We start from the raw sequence: 22,891 nt of genomic DNA, 5'->3' as shown, positions 1-22,891 counted from the left end.
GCACTGGGGAACCACTGTAGAATGTTGAATAGGGTGAGTGGTATGAGATCCACCCATTTCTCTTTCAAAGAACTTCTTTTTTTTAGACACTTTTTTTCAGAGCAGTTTTAGGTTCACAGCAAAACTGAGGGGAGGCTACAGAGATTTCCCGTTTACTCCCTGCCCCACCCGTGTGCATAGCCTCCCCTTTTATCAGCATCTCCCACCAGAGTGGGGCATTTGTTACAACTGATGAACCTGCACTGATACAGCATAATCACCCAGAGTCCATCGTTCACCTTAGGATTGGTGTTGTGCGTTCTGTAGGATTGGGCAAATGTATAGTGACATGTATCCATCTTTATGGTGTCAGTATTTTTATTGCCCTAAAAATCCTCTGTGCTCTGCCTACTTATCCCTTTCCCTCCCCCACACAAACCCTGGCAACCACTGATCTTTTTACTGTCTCCATAGCTTTGCCTTTTCCAGAAGGTTACAGAGTTGAAATTATACAGCGTGCAGCCTTTTCAGATTGCCTTCTTTCACTTAGTAATGTGCACTTCAAGTTCCTCCACGTCTTTTCATGGTTTGATAGCCCATTTCTTTGTAGTGCTGAATAATATTCTAGTGCCTGGATGTACCAACGTTTATTTATTCATTCACTTACTAATGTGCTAGTTGCTTCCAGATTTTTACAATTATGAATAAAGATATTGTAAACATTCTGGTGAAGGTTTTGTGTGGGCATAAGTTTTGAACTCGTTTAGATAAATACCAAGGGCTGCAACTTACCAATCATGGTAAGATTATGTTTAGTTTTGTAAGAAACCTTCAAATTGTCTTCCTAAGCGGCTGTACCATTTTGCATCCCCACCAGCAATGAATGAGAGTTCCTGTTGCTCCACATTCTCACCAGCATTTGGTGTTGTCAGTGTTCCAGATTTTGACCATTCTACTAGGTGTGTGGTGGTATCTCGTTTTAATTTGCATTCTCCTGATATATGACGTGGAGCATCTTTTCATAGAACTTATTTGACATCTGTATGTCTTCTTTGGTGAGGTGTTTATTAAGATCTTTGGCCTGTATTTTTTTTTTTGCAGTACGCGGTCCTCTCACTGTTGTGGCCTCTCCCGTTGCGGAGCACAGGCTCTGGACGCGCAGGCTCAGCGGCCATGGCTCACGGGCCCAGCCGCTCCGCGGCATGTGGGATCTTCCCGGACCAGGGCACGAACCCGTGTCCCCTGCATCAGCAGGTGGACTCTCAACCACTGCACCACCACCAGGGAAGCCCTGGCCTGTATGTTAATTGGGTTGTTGAGTTTTAAAAGTTCTTTGTATATTTTGGATAACAGCCCTTTATCAGATAGGTACGTTTTGCAGTTTTTCTCCTAATCTGTGGCTTGGCTTCTCCTTCATTTGACGTTGTCTTTTGTAAAGCAGAAGTTTTAAATTTTAATGAAGTCCAGCTTATCAGTTACTTCTTTCTGGATCGTGCCTTTGGTGATATTATTTAAAATGTCATCACCATACCCAAGGTCATCTAGGTTTTCTCCTATATTGCCTTCTAGAAGTTTTATAGCTTTTGTGCTGTACATTTAGGCCTGTGATCCTTTTTTTGGGGCTGCGTTTGGTCTTCGTTGCTGCGCGCGGGCTTTCTCTAGTTTCTGAGTGGGGCCTACTCTTCATTGCGGCGCTTGGGCTTCTCATTGTGGTGGCTTCTCTTGTTGTGGAGGACGGGCTCTAGGCACGCGGGTTCAGTAGTTGTGGCTCACGGGCTTAGTTACTCCGTGGCATGTGGGATCTTCCCGGACCAGGGATGGAGCCCATGTCCCCTGCATTGGCTGGTGGATTCTTAACCACTGCGCCACCAGGGAAGCCCCTGTGATCCATTTTGAGTTAATTTTTGTGAAAGTCTATGCCTATATTCACTTTTTTACATGTGGATGTCCAGTTGTTCTAGCACCATTTGTTGAAAAGGCTGTCTTTGCTCCATTGTATTGCCTTTGCTCCATTGTCAGAGATCAGCTGGCTGTATTTATGTGGGTCTATATCTGGGCTTTCTCTTCTGTTCTGTTGATCCATTTGTTCTTTTGCCAGTACCACTGTCTTGATAACTGATGCTTTATAATAAGTTTTTCAGTTGGGTAGTATCAGTCCTCTAACTTTGTTTTTCTCCTTCAATATTGTGTTGGCTATTTTGGGTCTTTTGTCTTTCTATACAAACTTTAGAATTATTTTGTTGGTATCCACAAAATAACTTATTGGGATTACACTGAATCTGTACATTCAGTTGGGAAGAATTGACATCTTAACAATATTGAATTTTCTTATCTGTGAACATGGGATTTATTTATTTATTTATTTATTTATTTATTTATTTATTTAGTTGTTCTTTGATTTTGTTCATGTGAGTTTTATACTTTTTCTTGTATAGCTCTTTACATATTTTGTTAGATTTATACCTAAGTGTTTTGTTTGGGAGGATGCAAATGTAAATGATACTGTGTTTTTAATTTCAAATTCCACTTGTTCATAGCTGGTATATAGGGAAGTGATTGACTTTTGTATATTAATCTTGTATCCTGAAACCTTGCTATAATTGCCTATTAGTTTCAGGAGTTTTTTTATTGATTCTTTCAGATTTTCCACATAGATAAACATGTCATCCACAAACATAGTTTTATTTCTTCCTTTCCAATCTGTATACCTTTTATTTCCTTGTCTTATTGCATTAGCTGGAACTTCCAGTAAATGTTGAAAAGGAGTGGTGAGAGGGGGACATCCTTGCTTTGTACCTGATCTCAGTTGGGGAAGCTTTTTTTTTAAAATTTATTTACATATTTATTTTTTATTTTTGGCTGCATTGGGTCTTCGTTGCTGCGCACGCGCTTTCTCTAGTTGCGTTGAGCGGGGGCTACTCTTCGTTGCGGTGCGCGGGCTTCTCATTGCAGTGCCTTCTCGTTGCGGAGCACGGGTTCTAGGCGCATGGACTTCAGTAGTTGTGGCATGTGGGCTCTAGAGCGCAGGCTCAGCAGTTTTGGCGCATGGGCTTAGTTGCTCTGCGGCATGTGGGATCTTCCTGGACCAAGGCTTGAACCCGTGTCCCCTGCATTGGCAGGTGGATTCTTAACCACTGCGCCACCAGGGAAGCCCAGTTGGGGAAGCTCTGGGTTTCTCAACATTAAGTGTAATGTTAGTTGTTAGGTTTTTTTTGTGGATATTCCTTATCAGGTTGAGGAAGTTCCCCTCTGTTTCTGGTTTACTGAAATTTTTGTCATGAATGCATGTTGGAGGGCTGATTCTTCTTTTTCTTGTTTGTTTTGTTTTTTGGGTTTTTTTGGTGTGTTTTTTTGGGGTAATAGCTTCATTGAGATTTCACATACCATATATATTAACCATTCAAGGTGTACAATTCCGTGTTTTTTAGTATATTCACAGAGTTATGCAACAATCAGTTTTAGGACATACCACCCTAAAAAGAAACACCATGTCCTTTAGCAGTCATGCCCACCCCCACTCTCTTCTCTCAGCTTCAGGCAGTCATTGCTTTCTGTCTGTAGATTTGCTTATTCTGGCCAATTGCTATTTCATATAAATGGAATCATGCAAATGTGTGGTCTTTTGTGTCTGGCTTCTTTCACTTAGCATAATGTTTTCAAGGTTCATCATATTGTAGCATATATCAGTACTTCATTCCTTTTTATTACTGAATAATAGTCAGTTACATGGATATACAATGTTTTGTTTATCCATTCATCAGTCGATGGACAGTTGGGTTGTTTTACTTTTTGGCTTTTATGAATAGTAATATGAAGTTCTGTATACAAGTTTTTGTGTAGACATACGTTTTCATTTCTCTTAGGTATATAACTAGGAGTAGAATTGCTGGGTCATATGGTAACTGTACGTTTAACCTTTTGAGGAACTGCCAGTGACTGCCGCATTTTATTTTCTACCAACAATGTATGAGGGTTCCAGCAATGTTCCAACAATGTATGTGTTTCTCCACATCCTTGTTAACACTTATCTGTCTTTTTGATTATAGCCATCCTAGTGAGTGTGAAGTGATATCTCGTGGTTTTGTTTTGCATTTTCCCTGATGATTAATGATATTGAGCATCTTTTCATGTGCTTATTGGCCATTTGTATGTCTTCCGGGGAGAAATGTCTATTCAGATCTGTTGCCCACTTAAAAATTACCTTTTGGGCTTCCCTGGTGGCGCAGTGGTTGAGAGTCCGCCTGCCGATGCAGGGGACACGGGTTTGTGCCCTGGTCTGGGAAGATCCCACATGCCGTGGAGCGGCTGGACCCATGAGCCATGGCCGCTGAGCCTGCGTGTCCGGAGCCTGTGCTCCGCAACGGGAGAGGCCACAACAGTGAGAGGCCCGCGTACCGCAAAAAAAAAAAAAAAAACAACAACAACAACAACAACAAAAAAACCTTTTAATTATTAAGTTTTAAGCATTTCTTATATATTCTGGATACAAGTCCTTTGTCAGATGTATGATTAACAAGTATTTTCTCTCATTCTGTGGGTTGTCTTTTTACTTTTCTTGATGATATCCTTCAGAGCACAAAAGTTTTTAATTTTGTTGAAGTCAGAGAGCTTATTCTGACTGCTCTGTATGAATCCGGATTCCAGGGACAGGTGTAGAAGCAGGAGAGCAGTTGTTACAAGAACAATGCGGTGGTCCACGTGAGAGGTGTACTGGATTTGTCTCAGGCATGGCCACAAGTTGGTGAGAAGGGGCCAGCTGTGAGGTAGGTTAGGACATAGAGCTGATGGAACAAGGTGAGGGATTACTGTAGGGGTGAGGGAGAGGGAGAAATCATGGATGAATGATAGGGTTTCAGCTTAAATAATTTTGATCCAAAATTTGATTATGCTGTCTGTTACCTGCTACAGAATTATGATAGTTTTTAATGGAGTTTGGCCAGCGAGTCCTGCACTCCCTTCTTACACATTTGAAATTGCTTTTGGTTGTATGATCACTGATTGTGCCAAGGAGATGGTTCCAGAGACTCTGACCTTCCATATTTTCCTCTAATACTGCCTGCGCCACCTCAAATAAACATATTTTCTAAGTGAGACTAGTGTGCCTGCTTTACCAGTGCAGTTTCAAGGCAAGTCCTCTGCCCCCTTCTAACCAGACTGCAACCTCAAAGCCCCCTCTGTGTAGAGATTATGGAACTCTCAGTGAATAGTATCAGTTCAAGGGAATGAGTTTTTGAAATCTAAATGTCATAATTTGATAGGGCTACTTTGAGGAAAAAGACTTTTAAAGGAGGAACTAATATCAGCTGACATTTGTGAAGTGCTTCTCTCCTCTGCTTGCTTCCTAGGAGATCTCATCAGCTAAAGTGGAAATTAAAACACTTTGAGAAAATCTTGGTTTATGAATATAGCGTGTTCTCTTGGTTTATGACTATAGTGTGTTCTCTGCAGTTTTTTTATATGGTCACTAAAAATCTTATTCTAGGGAAGTATTTAATGACATGGCAAGTGCTCATGATTTATTAAGTGAAAAACCCTGTGTGTGTTTACACACATGTAGCTATACCCTATCTATATATGTAACATGTCTCTATGATGGGATTATGAGTGGCATTTATTTCATTCTTTGTACTTTTCTATATTGCTATGTTTTTGATAGCGAACATTTATAACTTTTATAAAAATAAAATTTTATTTTAAAAACATCACGTAAATTGTGGCACATCAGTGTTTGTGTGCACACACCCATCAAGGAAATACATCTTTTCCTGCTCCTGTGATGCCCTTCTGCTTGAAGGTGGAGAGGAACTGTTGAAATGAGAACATTTCTCGCCTGTAAAGTGGAGATAACAGTGGTGCCAACCTCCTGAGGTTTTTTGTGAGGATTTAATGAGTTCGTGTGTAAAACAGTTTCTGTTAAGTAATAGTGTTTACTGTTACCACTGTTGCTACTTTCATTGTTATTTTGGCTTTAGTGTCCTCCTTAAAATGATCTACGTGCTTTCCCAAGGTGTCTGACTGTGGCTGTCCTCGCTTGTGTTTGCCTGATAGCCGTTTCATTTTCATTTGATTTCGGGGTCATGTGGGTTTTGCCCACCTCTCTGGAGTACTTGTACAAACCAAAGATTGGGGAGCATGGATATCTTTTAGCCAAGGCAGTCTTGACCTTACAAAGTTGTAAATTTATGAAGTATGCTGCTGTATGGACAGGATCAATATTCACCGTCAAAATTTCACTTAAAATTATATGACCCTGGGCAAATTTCTGAACCTCCCAGAGCTTCAACTTCTGCTAAAAGAGGGTATATTAATGTTCTTAACCATCGCAGAGGGACTTATTACTGTTTACTTACCTTTAGGAAAGGTGTTTGTAAGTTACCCTGCCTGCTTCACTGTATGTTTTGTCTATCATGACTGTCAAATGAAATAGGAGTCTGAAAATGATCTAGAGGATTTTTATTCCAGCATTGAACTGGGGCCATATTGGAGAAAAGAAGAAATTTTGTTTCTTTTCCATTCTTGAACTCACTCCTTCCTTGCAGATTTTCCTTTTTTTTATAACTCATTCATTTATCCAATAAATACTTAGTGTGGGACTTCCCTGGTGGTGCAGTGGTTGAGAGTCCGCCCGCCAATGTAGGGGACACGGGTTTGAGCCCTGGTCCGGGAGGATTCCACATGCTGCGGAGCAACTAGGCCCATCCCATGCGCCACAATTGCTGAGCCTGTGCTCTAGAACCCGCGAGCTACAACTACTGAGCCCGCACATTGCAACTACTGAAGCCCGCACACCTAGAGCCGTGCTCCACAACAAAAGAAGCCACCTCAGTGAGAAGCCCGCAATGAAGAAGCTGCAATGAAGAGTAGCCCCGGCTCGCCGCAGTTAGAGAAAGACCGTGTACAGCAACGAAGTCCCAATGCAGCTGGAAATACATAAATAAATAAAATAAATAAATTTATAAAAAAACTAATTAATTAATACTTAGTGCCTCCGATGTGCCTGACCCTTTTCTAGGTTCCAGGGGCTAGACAGGTAAGTGAGGTGGATGTGGCCTCTGCTCTTGGGCATACAGACCAGTGGTGGAGGGGACCAGGCAGAGATGGCCATCAACAGGAGAGGAAGAGGATGCGTGGAGAAAGAGAAGCAGGGGGTGGGGATGTGATAGAGAGTCCTTTGGAAAGGGCTGAGGACTTGAAGGGCAACGGCCTAGATTCAGGTCTTGCCCGTGTGGTCTTGAGCAAGTCTTGTGACCCTCTGGCCCTCAGTAGCTTATGTAAAAGTTTTTTTTTTATTAGAATATAATTGCTTTACAACGTTGTGTTAGTTTCTGCTGTACAATGAAGTGAATCAGCTGTATGTATACATATATCCCCTCCCTCTTGGACCTCCCTCCCACCCATCTAGGTCATCACAGAGCACCGAGCTGAGCTTCCTGTGCTTTATAGCAGGTTCCCACTAGCTATCTGTTTTATGCTTGTTAGTGTATTTATGTCAATTCTAACCTCCCAGTTCGTCCCACCCACCCCTTCCCCTTCTGTGTCCACATGTCCATTCTCTATGTCTACGTCTCTGTTCCTGCCCTGCAAATAGGTTCATCTGTACCATTTTTCTAGATTCCACGTATATGCGTTAATAAACAATATTTGTTTTTCTCTTTCTGGCTTACTTCACTCTGTATAACAGACTCTAGGTCCATCCACCTCTCTACAAATGACCCAACTTCATTCCTTTTTATGGCTGAGTGATATTCCATTGTATGTATGTACCACATCTTCTTTATTCATTCATCTGTCTTTGGACATTTAGGTTGTTTCCATATCCTGGCTATTGTAAACAGTGCTGCAATGAACCAGCTGGGGTACGTGTGTCCTTTTGAGTTATGGTTTTCTCAGGGTATATGCTCAGTAGTGGGATTGCTGGGTCATATGGTAGTTCTATTTCTAGTTTTTTAGGGAATCTCCATACTGTTATCCACAGTGGCTGTATCAATTTACATTCCCGCCAACAGTGCAAGAGGGTTCCCTTTGCTCCACACCCTCTCCAGCATTTATTGTTTGTAGACTTTTTAAAAATAAATTTATTTATTTTTGGCTGAGTTGGGTCTTTGCTGCTGCCCACGGGCTTTCTCTGTTTGCGGCGAGCGGGGCTGCTCTTTGTTGCGGTTGCGCGGGCTTCTCGTTGTGGTGGCTTCTCTTGTGGAGCACGGGCTCTAGGTGCGCGGGCTTCAGTAGTTGTGGCTTGCAGGCTCTAGAGTGCAGGCTCAGTAGTTGTGGTGCGTGGGCTTAGTTGTTCTGCGGCATGTGAGATCTTCCTGGACCAAGGATCGAACACGTGTCCCCTGCATTGGCAGGCAGACTCTTAACCACTGTGCCACTAGGGAAGCCCAGTAGATTTTTTGATGATGGCCATTCTGACCGGTGTGAGGTGATACCTCATTGTAGTTGTTTTTTGTTTGGTTGGGTTTTTTTTGGCTGAGTTGGGTCTTCGTTGCTGCAAACAGGCTTTCTCTAGTTGCCGAGCGGGGGCTACTCTTTGTTGTGGTGCGCGGGCTTCTCATTGCAGTGGTTTCTCTTGCTGTGGAGCATGGGCTCAAGGCACACCGGCTCAGTAGTTGCAGTGCGTGGGCTCTAGGGCGTGCAGGCTTCAGTAGTTGTGGCACATGGGCTCTAGAGTGCAGTGCTCAACTAAGTACATGGGCTTAGTTGCTCTGTGGCATGTGGGATCTTCCAGGACCAGGGATCGAGCCTGTGTCCCCTGCATTGGTAGGTGGATTCTTAGCCACTGTGTCACCAGGGAAGTCCCCTCATTGTAGTTTTGATTTGCATTTCACTAATAATTAGTGACGTTGAGCATCCTTTCATGTGCCCCTTGGCCATCTGTATGTCCTCCTTGGAGAGATGTCTGTTTAGTTCTGCCCATTTTTCAATTGGGTTGTTTGTTTTTTTGACATTGAGCTCCATGAGCTGTTTGTCTATTTTGGAGATTAATCCTTTGTTCCTTTGTTTGCAAATATTTTCTCCCATTCTGAGGGTTTTCTTTTCATCTTGTTTATGGTTTCCTTTGCTGGGCAAAAGCTTTTAAATTTAATTAAGTCCCATTTCATTTGTTTATTTTTGTTTTTATTTCCTTTACTCTAGGAGGTGGGTCAAAAAAGATCTTGCTGTGGTTTATGTCAAAGTGTGTTTTTCCTATGTTTTCCTCTAAGAGTTTTATAGTGTCTGGTCTTACATTTAGGTCTTTAATCCATTTGGAGTTTATTTTTGTGTACGGTGTTAGGTAGTGTTCTAATTTCATTCTTTTACATGTAGCTGTGCAGTTTTCCCAGCACCACTTATTGAAGAGGCTGTCTTTTCTCCACTGTATGTTCTTGCCTCCTTTGTCCTAAATTAGGTGACCATATGTGCGTGGGTTTAGCTCTGGGCTTTCTATCCTGTACCATTGATCCATATTTCTGTTTCTGTGCCAGTACCATACTTGTCCTGATTACTGTAGCTTTGTAGTATAGTTTGAAGTTGGAGAGCCTGATTCCTCCAGCTCTGCTTTTCTTTCTCAAGATTGCTTTGCTGGGACTTCCCTGGTGGCACAGTGGTTGGGAATCCGCCTGCCAGTGCAGGGGACATGGGTTCGAGCCCTGGTCTGGGAAAACCCCACATGCCACGGAGCAACTAAGCCCGTGCGCCACAACTACTGAGCCTGTGCTCTAGGGCCAATGAGCCACAACTATTGAAGCCCGCGTGCCACAACTACTGAAACCCCAGCGCCTAGAACCCGTGCTCCACAAAGAGAGAAGCCACAGCAATGAGGAACCCGCATACCACCATGTAGAGGAGCCCCCACTTGCCCCAACTAGAGAAAGCCCATGTGCAGCAACAAAGACCCAACACAGCCAAAAATAAAATAATAAATAAATTTATTTTTAAAAAAAAAGATTGCTTTGCTATTCGGGGTCTTTTTTGTTTCTGTACAAATTGTAAAATTTTGTGTTCTAATTCTGTGAAGAATGCCATTGGTAATTTGATAGGGATTGCACTGAATCTGTAGATTGCTTTGGGTAGTATAGTCGTTATCACAATATTGATTCTTCCAATCCAAGAACATGGTGTATTTCTCCATTTGTTTACGTCATCTTTGATTTCTTTCATCAGTGTTTTATAGTTTTCTGAGTACAGGTCTTTTGTCTCCTTAGGTAGGTTTATTCCCAGGTATATTATTCTTTTTGTTGCGATGGTAAATGGGATTCTACCCTCAATTTCTCTTTCTGATCTTTCATTGTTAGTGCATAGGAATGAAAGAGATTTCTGAGCATTAATTTTGTATCCTGCAACCTTACCAAATTCATTGATTAGTTCTAGTAGTTTTCTGGTGTCATCTTTAGGATTTTCTATGTATAGTCTCATGTCATCTGCAGACAGTGACAGTTTTACTTCTTTTCCGATTTGTATTCCTTTTTCTTCTCTGATTGCTGTGGCTGGGACTTCCAAACCCATGTAAAAGTCTGTAGGGTAAGGATTAAATGGGTGAATGAACAGTTCATAAAGTATAACACACTGTGTGATGATATATAACATGCTTCCCTTTATTGAGGGAGGCTTTGAATCCAGATTTTCAAGAGGTGTGGGTGTCAGTGCAGAACAGATAGGAGGTGTTGTGTAGCTGATGTTGAGTGCTGTGGAGGCTGTGGCTATCCAGCCGGGGGACACGTTTCTCCACCACCTCGACACAGTGAGCTTATTCCTACGTCTGGATTGGTCCACTGTTCTTCTAGTACAGTGTCTTTACTGTTTCTTTTCCACACACTTTTTTTTTTGGCCATGCAGCTTGCGGGATCGTAGTTCCCTGACCAGGGATCAAATCCGTGCACCGTGCAGTGGAAGGGCGGACTGCCAGGGAATTCCTCTTCTCCACATTCTGTCCTTCCTGGTGGGCTTCAGAATTTTGGATGTTTCCGGTGAAGCTTTCTCCACTCTCTAGTCCACACTGCTCTCTCCCTCTTCTGATTGAGACCCACAGATTAGCACCTAATCACATCTGGTTTTATGTCTCTTCACAGTTTCTTTTGCCTCCCTAACTAGATCATAAGCTACTTGAGATTAAGAACTGTTTTTAATATTTTTTCCACCCCTTTCCCTCCATAGCGTTTATCACAATATAAATTACAGGGGCCAGCACATATTGAAGTGAGTTTTGAATTAAAATGCTCAGAAGTGATCTTAATGGCACTTGGTTACTTTCTCTGTTTAATTCAACTCTGACTATAGTTCATACCCACCTGAAAGTTCCTCGTTCCCACTATGATACCTGACTTCTCTTTGCATGACTAGATGTTGAAAGCATTATGATGCCTTGTTCTTCAGCCCCCAGGTTTCCCTAGATGCCCGTTAAAATTCCTGTCCTGCTTGAAGATCATCTGTGGGAACGTTGGCCATGGCATCCGTATCAGAGTCTGTTACATTCAGAGAGTTCTGCCCTTTGTACTATCTCCTCAATGCCATTCCCACAAAGATCCAGAAGGGGTTCCGCTCCATAGTGGTCTACCTCACGGCCCTGGACGCCAACGGGGACTACATTGCCGTGGGCAGCAGCATTGGCATGCTCTACCTGTACTGCCGGCACTTGAACCAGATGAAGAAGTACAACTTCGAGGTGAGTCTTGCTTGTCCTCACCTGAGCATGTGTGAGCCCTGGCTAATGTTTAACATGCTTGCGAGTTCCAGGATGGGGTAATTTACTTCTGATTTGCTAGAATATGGCCTGAGTGCCCTTCCCAAACAATACTTTATGACCATTTTTTTTTTTGCGGTATGCGGCCTCTCACTGTTGTGGCCTCCCCCGTTGTGGAGCACAGGCTCCGGACGCGCAGGCTCAGCGGCCACGGCTCACGGGCCCAGCCGCTCCGCGGCATGTGGGATCTTCCCAGACCGGGTCACGACCCCGTGTCCCCTGCATCGGCAGGCGGACTCTCAACCACTGCGCCACCAGGGAAGCCCCGACCATTTTTAATTGAGGTGGAGTACAGCTAAAAATGTTGATGTTTTAACTTTTTTTCCTGCTTCCAAAAATCCAGAGTTACTTTAAAAGAGAACATTATAGTGTTTAACACTTAATAGAAAACTTTGAAAGTAGGCATGTTTTTCTTAGTGTTTGCTTTTTGGTTTTGTTTTGGTTTTGTTTTTTTTTTTGGCTGCACCATGTGATATACAGGATCTTAGTTCATCGACCAGGGATCGAACCTGGTCCCCCTACAGTGGGAGCGTGGACTCTTAGCCACTGGACCACCAGGGAAGTCCCTCTAAGTGTTTTCTAAGTGTTTTGTTTCTCAAAATACCTTACCTGACTTACTCAAATAATCACTAGCTATTCTGGTGAAATTATTGTGAAAAACGGATCAGGATCGATGTTGGCTAGCTGCCAGAACACGTACATCTTAACTGAGGTCACTTCTGTAGAACACTGCCACTGGGGTCCTGACCGACCTCTGTTCTGTGTTGGTTGGCTCAGGCATCTCTGTGTATTGTAGTTACTGGGGAGGTGGACTGAATTCATCCGCTGAGTTGATATCTGTGATTTATGAGTGCTCGGGTTTTGTGAGAGACTCAAGGGTGACTGAGTTGTGGCTCCTGCCTCACAGCCTCATGGGGTTCTACTCTGCTTGTGGCCAGTAGACTTTTACAGCATAAGACAAGGCTTTTGTGTTTAAGAGAAGTATTTACAAATATCTATATTTTAATCAATATTCAACTTAAAGTTTAACTTAAAAAGTTAGCTTTTGTTAAGCCTCTATACTCAATTTAAAATAACACAAATGGTTAGTTAGCATGTATATAGCACTTACTATGTGCCAGGCATTATTGTAAACCTTTACATATATTAACGCATTTCATCCTCACAAGACGCTGTGAGGTAGATGATGTTTTCTCATCCCCATTTTACCAGGGAGACAACTGAGGTACAGAGAGGTTGAGTGACTTGTGAGGTGGTTAGGAAGTGGTGGCACCATTGTCTGAACTTGGGCAGATTGGCTCTAGAGTTTACATTTGTATTTTTTGTATGAAAATGAAAACTATTGCTATTTCTTTTCTTTGCTTAATAGCTCATGGATTTGACTGCTCAAATTCCCCACACATTTAAAACCATTACATAGTTAATCTTTAAAAACTATGGTTATGGATTAATATATCAGATCTCCCAAATACTTCAGCACTTAACAAAAAAGACTTATGAATCCAGCAGTGAACCCCTAACAGGATAGACCAAAGAAACCCATGCCCAGACATATCCTAATCAGACTTCTAAAAACTAAAGACAAAGAGAAATCTTAAAAGTAGCCAGAGAATGACACATTACCTGTAAGGGACAATGCTTTGAATGTCCGCAAATTTCTCATCAGGAACTACGGAGACTGGAAGACAGTGGTACAACATTTATAAAGTGTTGAAAGAAAAGAATGGTCAGCTCAGAATTTTTACCCAAGAAAAATATCTATTAGGAAAGAAGGTGAAATAAAAATATTCTCAGATGAAGGAAAACTAGGGCAATTCATTGCCAGCAGACCTGCTCTAAATAATTGTTTCAGGAAGTTCTTTAGGCAAACAAGAAACGATACCAGAAGGAAACTTGGAACATCAGTAATGAAGGAAGAATAATAGTAAATACAGTAGACTGTTTCTCTCCTCTTGAGTTCTCTAAAATATACTTGACAGAAAAATTATAACACTGATCGAGTTTTCAGTGTGTATACATGTAGTAATATATAAGATAACTATAATGTAAGAGGGGAGAGTAAGGGACCTATATGGTAGTAAGGTTTCCACATTCTTTTTTTTTTTAATATATATATAATTTTATTTATTTATTTATTTATGGTTGTGTTGGGTCTTCGTTGCTGTGCGTGGGCTTTCTCTAGTTGCAGTGAGCGGGGGCTACTCTTCATTGTGGTGCGTGGGCTTCTCATCGCCATGGCTTCTCTTGTTGTGGAGTATGGGCTCTAGGTGTGTAGGCTTCAGTAGTTGTGGCACGTAGGCTCAGTAGTTGTGGCTTGCGGGCTCTAGAGCGCAGACTCAGTAGTTGTGGCACACGGGCTTAGTTGCTCCGTGGCATGTGGGATCTTCCCGGACCAGGGCATGAACCCATGTCCCCTGCATTGGCAGGCGGATCCTTAACCCCTGGGCCACCAGGGAAGCCTGGGTTTTCTACGTAGATGATCCTGCTTGCCTCTGAAGAAAGAGTTTTACCTCATCTTTTCCAGTCTGTATGCCTTTAATGTTTTACTTGACTTACGGTGCTGGCCAAGACCCCAGTATGGTGCCTGCAGTGAGAATAGATATCTTTGCCTTAGCCTTGGTCTTCACCATTACATTAGCTATAGATTCCTCACGGACGCTTTTTATTTCTGTTTATTTCTATCCTAGTTTTCTGAGAGTTTTTATCATGAATGAGTATTGAAATTTGTCAGATATTCACTTGAATCTGTTGTGATGATATGATTTCCTTCTTTATTTATGTGTTATATTACATGAATTGAGTTTTGGTTATTATTCCAACCATGCATTAATCTTTTAAACCCCATTTTGTCATGGTATATTATCCTTTTTTTTTTGGCCTCGTGGCATGGCTTGTGGGATCTTAGTTCCCTGAACAGGGATTGAACCCAGGCCCTGGCAGTGAAAGCACCAAGTCCTAACCACTGGACAACCAGGGAAGTCCATATTATCCTTTTTTTTTTTAAAATCTTGCTGTATTCCTTTTAGTAATATTTTGTTCAGATTTTTTGTGTCTGTATTCATGGAAGAATATTGGTCTGTAGCTTTCTTATGATGTTTCTGTCTGGCCTTTCTTATTATACACATATCTAGTGTTTTCATTCTATATTTAACTACTCAAGTTGGACATTATTATTATTATATTTTATAGTCACTGTTTAGATTCCCTCACACTTTTGCCAACGTCTTTACTCACCATCCCTTGTTACATCTCAGTTCTTCCTTCTTGCTGGAGTACATCCTTTATTTTTTAAATTTTTGGCTGCATTGGGTCTTCGTTGCTGTGCGTGGGCTTTCTCTAGTTGCGGTGAGCGGGGGCTACTCTTCATTGCGGTGTGCAGGCTTCTCATTGTGGTGGCTTCTCTTGTTGCGGAGCACGGGCTCTAGGTGTGCGGGCTTCAGTAGTTGTGGCTCACGGGCTCTAGAGCGCAGGCTCAGTAGTTGTGGTGCACGGGATTAGCTGCTCCACCACATGTGGGATCTTCTCGGACCAGGGCTTGAACCCGTGTCCCCTGCATTGGCAGGCGGATTCTTAACCACTGCGCCACGAGGGAAGCCCTGGAGTACATCCTTTAGTAGTTCTTGTGTTGAAGTCTTTTGGTGGTAAGTACTCTTGATTTTTTTGTTTGTCTGAATGTCTCTCTGTCTTTGAAATGTTTAGAGGTATACTATTCAAGGCTAACAGTTTTTTCCTCTTAGCACTTTGAGGATGATACATCTCAACATCCATTGTTGAGATGTCTTTTGTTAATAATTGTTCATATTTAGTTATTTCCCGTTTTTCTCTGACATATTAATATCTTCTCATTGCCTTTGAGGTTTTACTGTTTCAGTACAAAATGTGTATGTGTGTATTTCTTTTCATGAGTCTTGTTCAAGGCTTGTGCTCCTGAGGATATAGGTCTTTCATCAGTTTTGGATAATTTTTTTTTTTTTTTTTTTTAGTTTTGGATAATTTTTAGCCCTTATCTCTGAAGATGTTTCCTTCTCTTATCCTCTGTTTTCTTTCCTTCTGGCATCCCAATTAGATGTAGGTTGGACCTTCATATTCTATTCTCTATGACTCTTAACTTATCTGTCATATATATATATATATATTTTTTAGATTAGGGGTGGAAGTCATTTACAATTTCTTTTTTTTTTTGGAAAGAGACTCCACCTCTATTTTTTATTTATTTTTTAATTTTTATTTTATTTTATTTTATTTTACATGTTGGGGGTAGGAGTTTATTAATTAATTAATTTATTTTTGCTGTGTTGGGTCTTCGTTTCTGTGAGAGGGCTTTCTCTAGTTGTGGCAAGCGGGGGCCACTCTTCATTGCAGTGCGTGGGCCTCTCACTGTGGCGGCCTCTCTTGTTGCAGAGCACAGGCTCCAGACGCACAGGCTCAGTAGTTGTGGCTCACGGGCCTAGTTGCTCCGCGGCATATGGGATCTTCCCAGACCGGGGCTCGAACCCGTGTCCCCTGCTTTAGCAGACAGATTCTCAACCACTGCACCACCAGGGAAGCCCATCTGTCATATTTTTTATCTTTCCTTTGCCTCACAAATCTGTCATCTAGTTCAGTAATTTTCTTTCATCTGTGACTAGGCTGCTATTTAGTTTACCCCTGAGATTTTACATTCTTTTGATTATTTTTCATTTCTGTTATTTCTGATAATAGTTTGGTCTTATGTTTCAATTTATTTTTACATTTCTTTAACATTTTTAAGCATATTTCTTTTTTATTACTGAAGCATAGTTGATTTATAATGTTTCAGGTGTATAGCAAAGTGATTCAGTTATATATTCTTTTTCACATTCTTTTCCATCATGGGTTATTACAATATTGAATATAGTTCCCTGTGCTATATAGTAGGTCTTTGTTGTTTATTTTATGTATAGTAGTATCTGTTAATCCCCAATTCCCAATCTTTCCCTCCCCTTAAGCATATTTCTTTTATGTTCTGGGTCTCCTCACTCTACATGAAATGCTTGAGTCAGGATGAGGAGTTGTCCAATTCTGTTATTGCTTTCTTTAGTTGATTCTTCTTGAGGGGACCTGTCTCCCTGTGGTCATGTCTAATTGTGAGGTATGTGGCTGATCCTAATATGTGGGGGTGCTGAGGGGCCTGGGTTGAGACTGTTCCACAGATGGGGTTGATGGTCACTCTGCCAGCCGCCTTGGAGTGCTACAAACACGGAAGCATGTCAGGTGAAGTGCCTGGCCTGAAGGTTCTTTTCAGTGGGAAGGGAGAATAAATTCAAACGCTGGTGCTGGATACGGCAGCTTTGTGATTACAGAATCTTTTTTATTCACTCCAGTCAATGCCTGAGATAAGACAAAGGTCCTTGTCAGCTTCGTTTCCCAGCAAATTGATTTTCCCCTAGTTTACACTTTCACTGAGAGTTAGGTCTTCAGGGATTCTGGCCTTAGCAGGGGATGTCAGTTCCAGCTCCCCACGTCACCTGGCCTGAAGCCTTGTCCTCATTAACCGTCCTCACCTCAGAAAATCAAGGGTCTAGGCGTTGGCCAGATTGCCCTATGTAGCCTGTAGCTTCAGGGCTGGCTTCTGTTCTAGTTTGACAGCATTCTTTTTGTTTTCGGCTCTTGTAGATTTTCTTTACTTTTCTAGAGATCAGCTATGTGTTTAAAAGAATGTTTTATGTATCTTATTCAACATTTCTAGGTGTTTGGAGAGGAATGTTTTTCAGAATAGCTAGAGTGTTATACTGTGAGAAGTTGAAACTTCTTATTTTGTTTCTGTCTGAAGTATAGTTAGATATTGATAATCTGATTCTTCGGATGTTTTGGTTCTTGAGTCAAGAACCAAATCTATTTAATAATCATATTAAATAACCTTAAGTCAAGTTTAGTACATTGGTTTATTAAAAAGCACGTGTACAAGCATTGCATATAGATATTCATGCTTCCAGCCCATCTGAGCAATGATTTTGAAACCATTCATTCAGGAAAATTACACAACCGTTTTGATTTTGTGCTATGATGTGGCAAGATCTCCAATAAGTGATTTTGATTCCTGTTGTAGTAGCAGTTTTTATAGTTACAAATTCCCAGGAAAAATATTCTCTTTTTAACATTCTTTTGCCATGTCAGACGATACACATCTAAAGCATGTTATGTTACTTTGTTCCCTCAAAGCAGAGATGGAACCATCACTCACATTCCTGCACTCCTTTCATTCTCCTTCTTTCCCACAGCCGACCACACCTTCCATCTCCATGGCCATGGATCTGCTCAGAAGGCATAGGGCAGCGAGGCAGAGCAGGGCCTCTGTAGGGTCACACTTGGGTGTGAGTCCTGACTATTGATTCTCTCTAGCTTTGTGACCTGAGACAAACCACTTCACCTCTGTAAAATGAGGATAACTCCAGCACCTGCCCTCTTGGCGGTTTGAGGACCCCAGGAGATGATGCCTGTGAAGTGCTGAACAGGGTGCCCAGCACAGGACACGCGCGACTGGCAGAGCGTCCCTTGCAGAGAGAGTCGATGTGCTCTGTTCATCACTGCTGCCCTCCTGACCGGGTCTTCATACTCTTCTTTCCTCGTCAGGGTTCTGCCCTTGCACCTGTTCAGTTTGCCACTTCCCTTGACCGGGCGCATACTACCTCCACCTGAACTATCGCAGGAGGCTCCCAGCTGGTCCCCTGTCTGGTCCCACGCCTTCCTCCTTCCATCCTGTTTCTCATGGGGTTACCAGAAACACCTCTGACTGATACACCTGCAAAAGCAGGCATCTTCAAGGGTCCCCCTTTTCCTTCCCGTAGCTTAAGATCCAGGTCCCTTACCCCGTATCACGACGTGGCACCAAGTGTATTTATAGCCCGTGAACATCCGCTGCAAGCTGTAAAGTGGCAGGTGAAAGTGAGCTCAGTCGCTGCCACCCCCGCTCGTGGGGGGCAGCTCTTCATGTGCACGTCTCATTGCTACAGCTCAGCTGTGAGCGGGCGGGCCTGCGCCCTACTGTGTATTACCACTCAGTCCCCTGAATGCACAGATTGATTACCATCTAAATTACTGCATCAGGGATCAAAATGGCTTATGGAAGATCTTGCCATATGTCTTAGCGAGGTCGAAATGGTTGTGTAATTTTTCTGAATGAGTGGTTTCAAAATGAAAAATGATCATTCAGATGCTCTGGAAGCCCGAATATCTGTATTCAGTGCTTGACATGTGCTTTTTAATAAACCAATGTATTAAGCTTGAGTTAGTGTTATTTAATGTGATTATTGATATGAGAACCAAAACACGCCAGGAATCAGTTTATAAAGCACTCTCAAATGTATTGTCTCACTGATCCTCAAGCAAGCCTGTGTGGCAGGTACACACCATGGACTACAGTCGGTGGATGACTTGTCCACGTTGAAAGAGGAGAAAGGAGAGCTTGCGTCTGGGATAGCTCTTCTGACTCCAGACTCTAGTTTTGAGGGGAACTACCTCTCCTATCCAAGTTCCTTAGTACTCTCTTGATAAGAGCTCAACGTAGTCATACTTGATTGAACAGTATTTCCTTTCTCAGAAATGCAGTTTTAAAATTTTGTCATTTCAGGGACTTCTTTGGTGGTCCAGTGGTTAAGACTCTGCACTTCCAGTGCAGGGGATACAGGTTCAAATCCTGGTCGGGGAAATAAGATCCCACATGCTGTGTGGCACAGCCAGAAAAAAACACAAAAACAATTGTCATTTCAAAGATAAAAAACGTAGAAAGAAAAAGAGATTAATTATCTTTCTGAATTGTATACATTTTCAATCAGGAATATATATAGGCTGCAGTCCAATGAGGTTTTCCATTCCATTGGTAGGTAACGTTTCATAGTCTGAAAGCTGGCCTGGTGACAGGCCCATTTGTTTTGTTTTTTTGTTTGTTTTTTTTAACATCTTTATTGGAGTATAATTGCTTTACAACTTTGTGTTAGTTTCTGCTGTATAACAAAGTGAATCAGCTATGTGTACACATATATCCCCATATCCCCTCCCTCTTGCGTCTCCCTCCCACCCTCCCTATCCCACCCCTCTAGGGGAACACAAGGCACCGAGCTGATCTGCCTGTGCTATGCGGCTGCTTCCCACTAGCTATCTGTTTTACATTTGGTAGTGTATATATGTCCATGCCACTCTCTCACTTCGTCCCAGCTTACCCTTCCCCCTCCCCGTGTCCTCAAGTCCATTCTCTACGTCTGTGTCTTTATTCCTGTCCTGCCCCTAGGTTCTTCAGAACCTTTTTTTTTTTTTTGGATTCCATACATATGTGTTAGCATACAGTATTTGTTTTTCTCTTTCTAACTTACTTCACTCTGCATGACAGACTCAAGGTTCATCTACCTCACTACAGATAACTCAATTTCGTTTATTTTTATGGCTGAGTAATATTCCATTGTATATACGTGCCACATCGTGTTTGCATCTTTTTTTAAATTTATTTATTTATTTTTGGCTGTATCGGGTCTTTGCTGTGCTCTGGCTTTCTCTAGTTGTGGCGAGCAAGGGTTGCTCTTCATTGCGGTACACGGGCTTCTCATTGTGGTGGCTTCTCTTGTTGTGGAACATGGGCTCTAGGCGCATGGGCTTCAGTAGTTGTGGCATATGGGCTCAGTAGTTGTGGCTCGCAAGCTCTAGAGCACAGGCTCAGTAGTTGTGGCGCATGGGCTTAGTTGCTCTGCGGCATGTGGGATCTTCCCGGACCAGAGCTTGAACCCATGTCCCCTGCACTGGCAGGAGGATTCTTAACCACTGTGCCACCACGGAAGCCTGTGCCACGTCTTCTTTATTCGTTCATCTATTGATGGACATTTAGGTTGCTTCCATGTCCTGGCTATTGTAAATAGTGCTGCAATGAACATTGTGGTACATGACTCTTTGAATTATGGCCCATTTGTTTTTGAATGTTTCCTCTTTCAGGGGAAAACGGAATCCATCACGGTGGTGAAACTGCTGAGCTGCTTTGATGACCTGGTGGCTGCAGGCACAGCCTCTGGGAGGGTTGCAGTCTTTCAACTTGTATCCTCCTTGCCAGGAAGAAATAGACAGGTAAGTACTAATCATTTTAGCATTTCTTAACTTCTTGGCAAATTCCTCATGTCTTTTAAAATGAGGAGTCCTCATCTGTCAAGAAAACACTTGCTCAGAAAAGCCTCGCTCTGTGCTCTTTATAATCAGATGACATTTTTGTTCCTGGTAGGACACTTGGCAAAGAGCATATATGGGTAATTTTGCTTAATAGTCTCTGGCTCTTCTCTGTCAGTTTTAAAGGTGGACCCTTGTGCAGGTTTTTGCATGGAAACAACTTGGAACACCAGCTTTTCCATAAACGGGAGGGATTGCGTACCACCTTGTTCACATCTCACAGTGTTTATCCTTGTCTTTTTCTTGTGTGTATTTTCATCCTTTATTCATAGCTTCGGAGGTTTGACGTCACTGGTATTCACAGGAATAGCATAACAGCTCTGGCTTGGAGCCCCAATGGAATGAAATTGTTCTCTGGAGATGACAAAGGGAAAATTGTCTATTCTTCTCTGGATCTAGATCAGGTAAAATTATTTTCAGAAATATTGGTTGTCTTATATTTGGAGAAGTTGGTCAACTTGAATTTTTGGTTATTGTCCCTTTTTAAAATTTTTATTTATTTATTTATTTATTTATTTTTTGTCTGCTGTGCCGGTTGGCTTGTGGGATCTCAGTTCCCCAACCAGGGACTGAACCCAGGCCACAGCAGTGAAAGTGTGGAATCCTAACCTCTAGGGCACCAGGAACTCCCCATTGTCCCTTTCTAATCTCAACTGTTGTTTGTAACATTTTCTTTCAAGGGCTTTTCTAATGCTTTATAAGCTTCTACTTCTGTATCTGAAGAATTGGCCTTTGTTTCTTCTGGAACATACACTTTTTTTATTCTCCTGTTTTCTATTGCTATCAATTAGAAAAGTAGCCACTATCAAACGTATTTCCTTGGAGAGTTTGTAGGAGGATGTGAAGCGTTTCACAGTCATGACTATTGTCGACTAAAAAAAAAAAGAAAAAGCACCACCTAAAAGTCGAGAATTTTTATTCCGCGGACTTACTGAGGACTTAAGCCCGATAGACAGTCTCTCACATGACTCTGAGGGACTGCTCCAAAGAGATAAGGGAAGAGCCAGGATATATAGGAGTTTTGCACAAACCAGGTAGTTGAACATCAAGATTTCTGCTAATTAAAGAAAAAACAAACATCTCAAGTTAATGACTTTAGCGCTTTTCTATGTACGGGAAGATACCAGAGTCTGGGCTCATTGAAATCATTCCTTTGATATACACCTTAACTGTCTAGGGCCAGTAAGTATCCTGTTCTTTTCCGTCTTGAACCCCTTCAGCTGCACTGTTGGGGGAGGCTGCAGTGGCTGATAGCTGCAGCATCCTTTGTTCATCTGTATGGCGGGCAGCATTCTTTGTCCACACTGTGGACAGAGGTCAGTGCTTCCAGTGGGTGATGAGCTCACCCCCAGCCAAGCTCTGGTTGTGTGGGAGGGTTGGTGGCAGCAGGGAACCTAGCCCCACCCTCGTATTTGTCCTTTTATTTAAGCCTCATGACAGAGCCCTAAGCTGTGTGTGCTGATCTTCAGTCAGTAGAGAAGAAACCCAGGCTCCAAGGGATCCAGTCATGAGCTGATGCCTGGCAGAGCTCAACTTCAAACCTAGGGTGTGCTCCCATCGCGCATGTGGCTTTCTGCCTGCCTGTGCTTTGTTTTGTCATACCTCTGCTCAGTTAGAATGAACCCCTTGGTGGCACGGTCCTTTCGTTTTCTCATTTGTAGCCATCATTCCTAGTGCGTCTAGGAATTCAGCAGTTACTAGCTGGATGACTTTTAGTCCCTCTGATCCAAGACTGACCTGTCTTCTACGAATATTCTCTAGCAGTAGTTCTCAAACATTTTGGTCCCAAGACCCCTTTACACTTTACACTCTTAAAAAGAGGATTCCAAAGAGGTTTTGTTTGTATGGGTTTTATATCTACTGAGTGTACTATGTTAGAAATTAAAACTGAGAAATTAAAAAAATTTTTATTAATTTTATATTGAAATAATGAACTCATTATATGTTAACATAAATAACATACTTTTGTGAAAATAACTATTTTCAAAACTACTGCTGGTGGTCCAGTGGTTAGGACTCAGCACTCTTACT

General features: G+C 42.2%; 1 protein-coding gene across 2 annotated transcripts in view; it reads left to right on the top strand.

Moving 5' to 3' along the window:
* Positions 1 to 22,891, top strand: part of TECPR2 (tectonin beta-propeller repeat containing 2) — a 98,251-nt gene that overhangs the window by 3,720 nt on the left and 71,640 nt on the right. For both annotated transcript variants that reach the window (XM_060155857.1, XM_060155867.1), the window contains exons 2-4: positions 11,332 to 11,620; positions 20,636 to 20,764; positions 21,133 to 21,264. In XM_060155857.1, the coding sequence (XP_060011840.1) occupies positions 11,402 to 11,620; positions 20,636 to 20,764; positions 21,133 to 21,264 (480 nt within the window). In that variant the 5' untranslated portion in view covers positions 11,332 to 11,401. The remainder of the gene's footprint in view (positions 1 to 11,331; positions 11,621 to 20,635; positions 20,765 to 21,132; positions 21,265 to 22,891) is intronic.

Source organism: Lagenorhynchus albirostris, chromosome 1 (assembly GCF_949774975.1).
Source record: "Lagenorhynchus albirostris chromosome 1, mLagAlb1.1, whole genome shotgun sequence".
NCBI classification, from domain to species: Eukaryota; Metazoa; Chordata; class Mammalia; order Artiodactyla; family Delphinidae; genus Lagenorhynchus; species Lagenorhynchus albirostris.
Note: the sequence above shows the minus strand (reverse complement) of the source record. Positions and strands in the feature narration are given on the sequence as shown.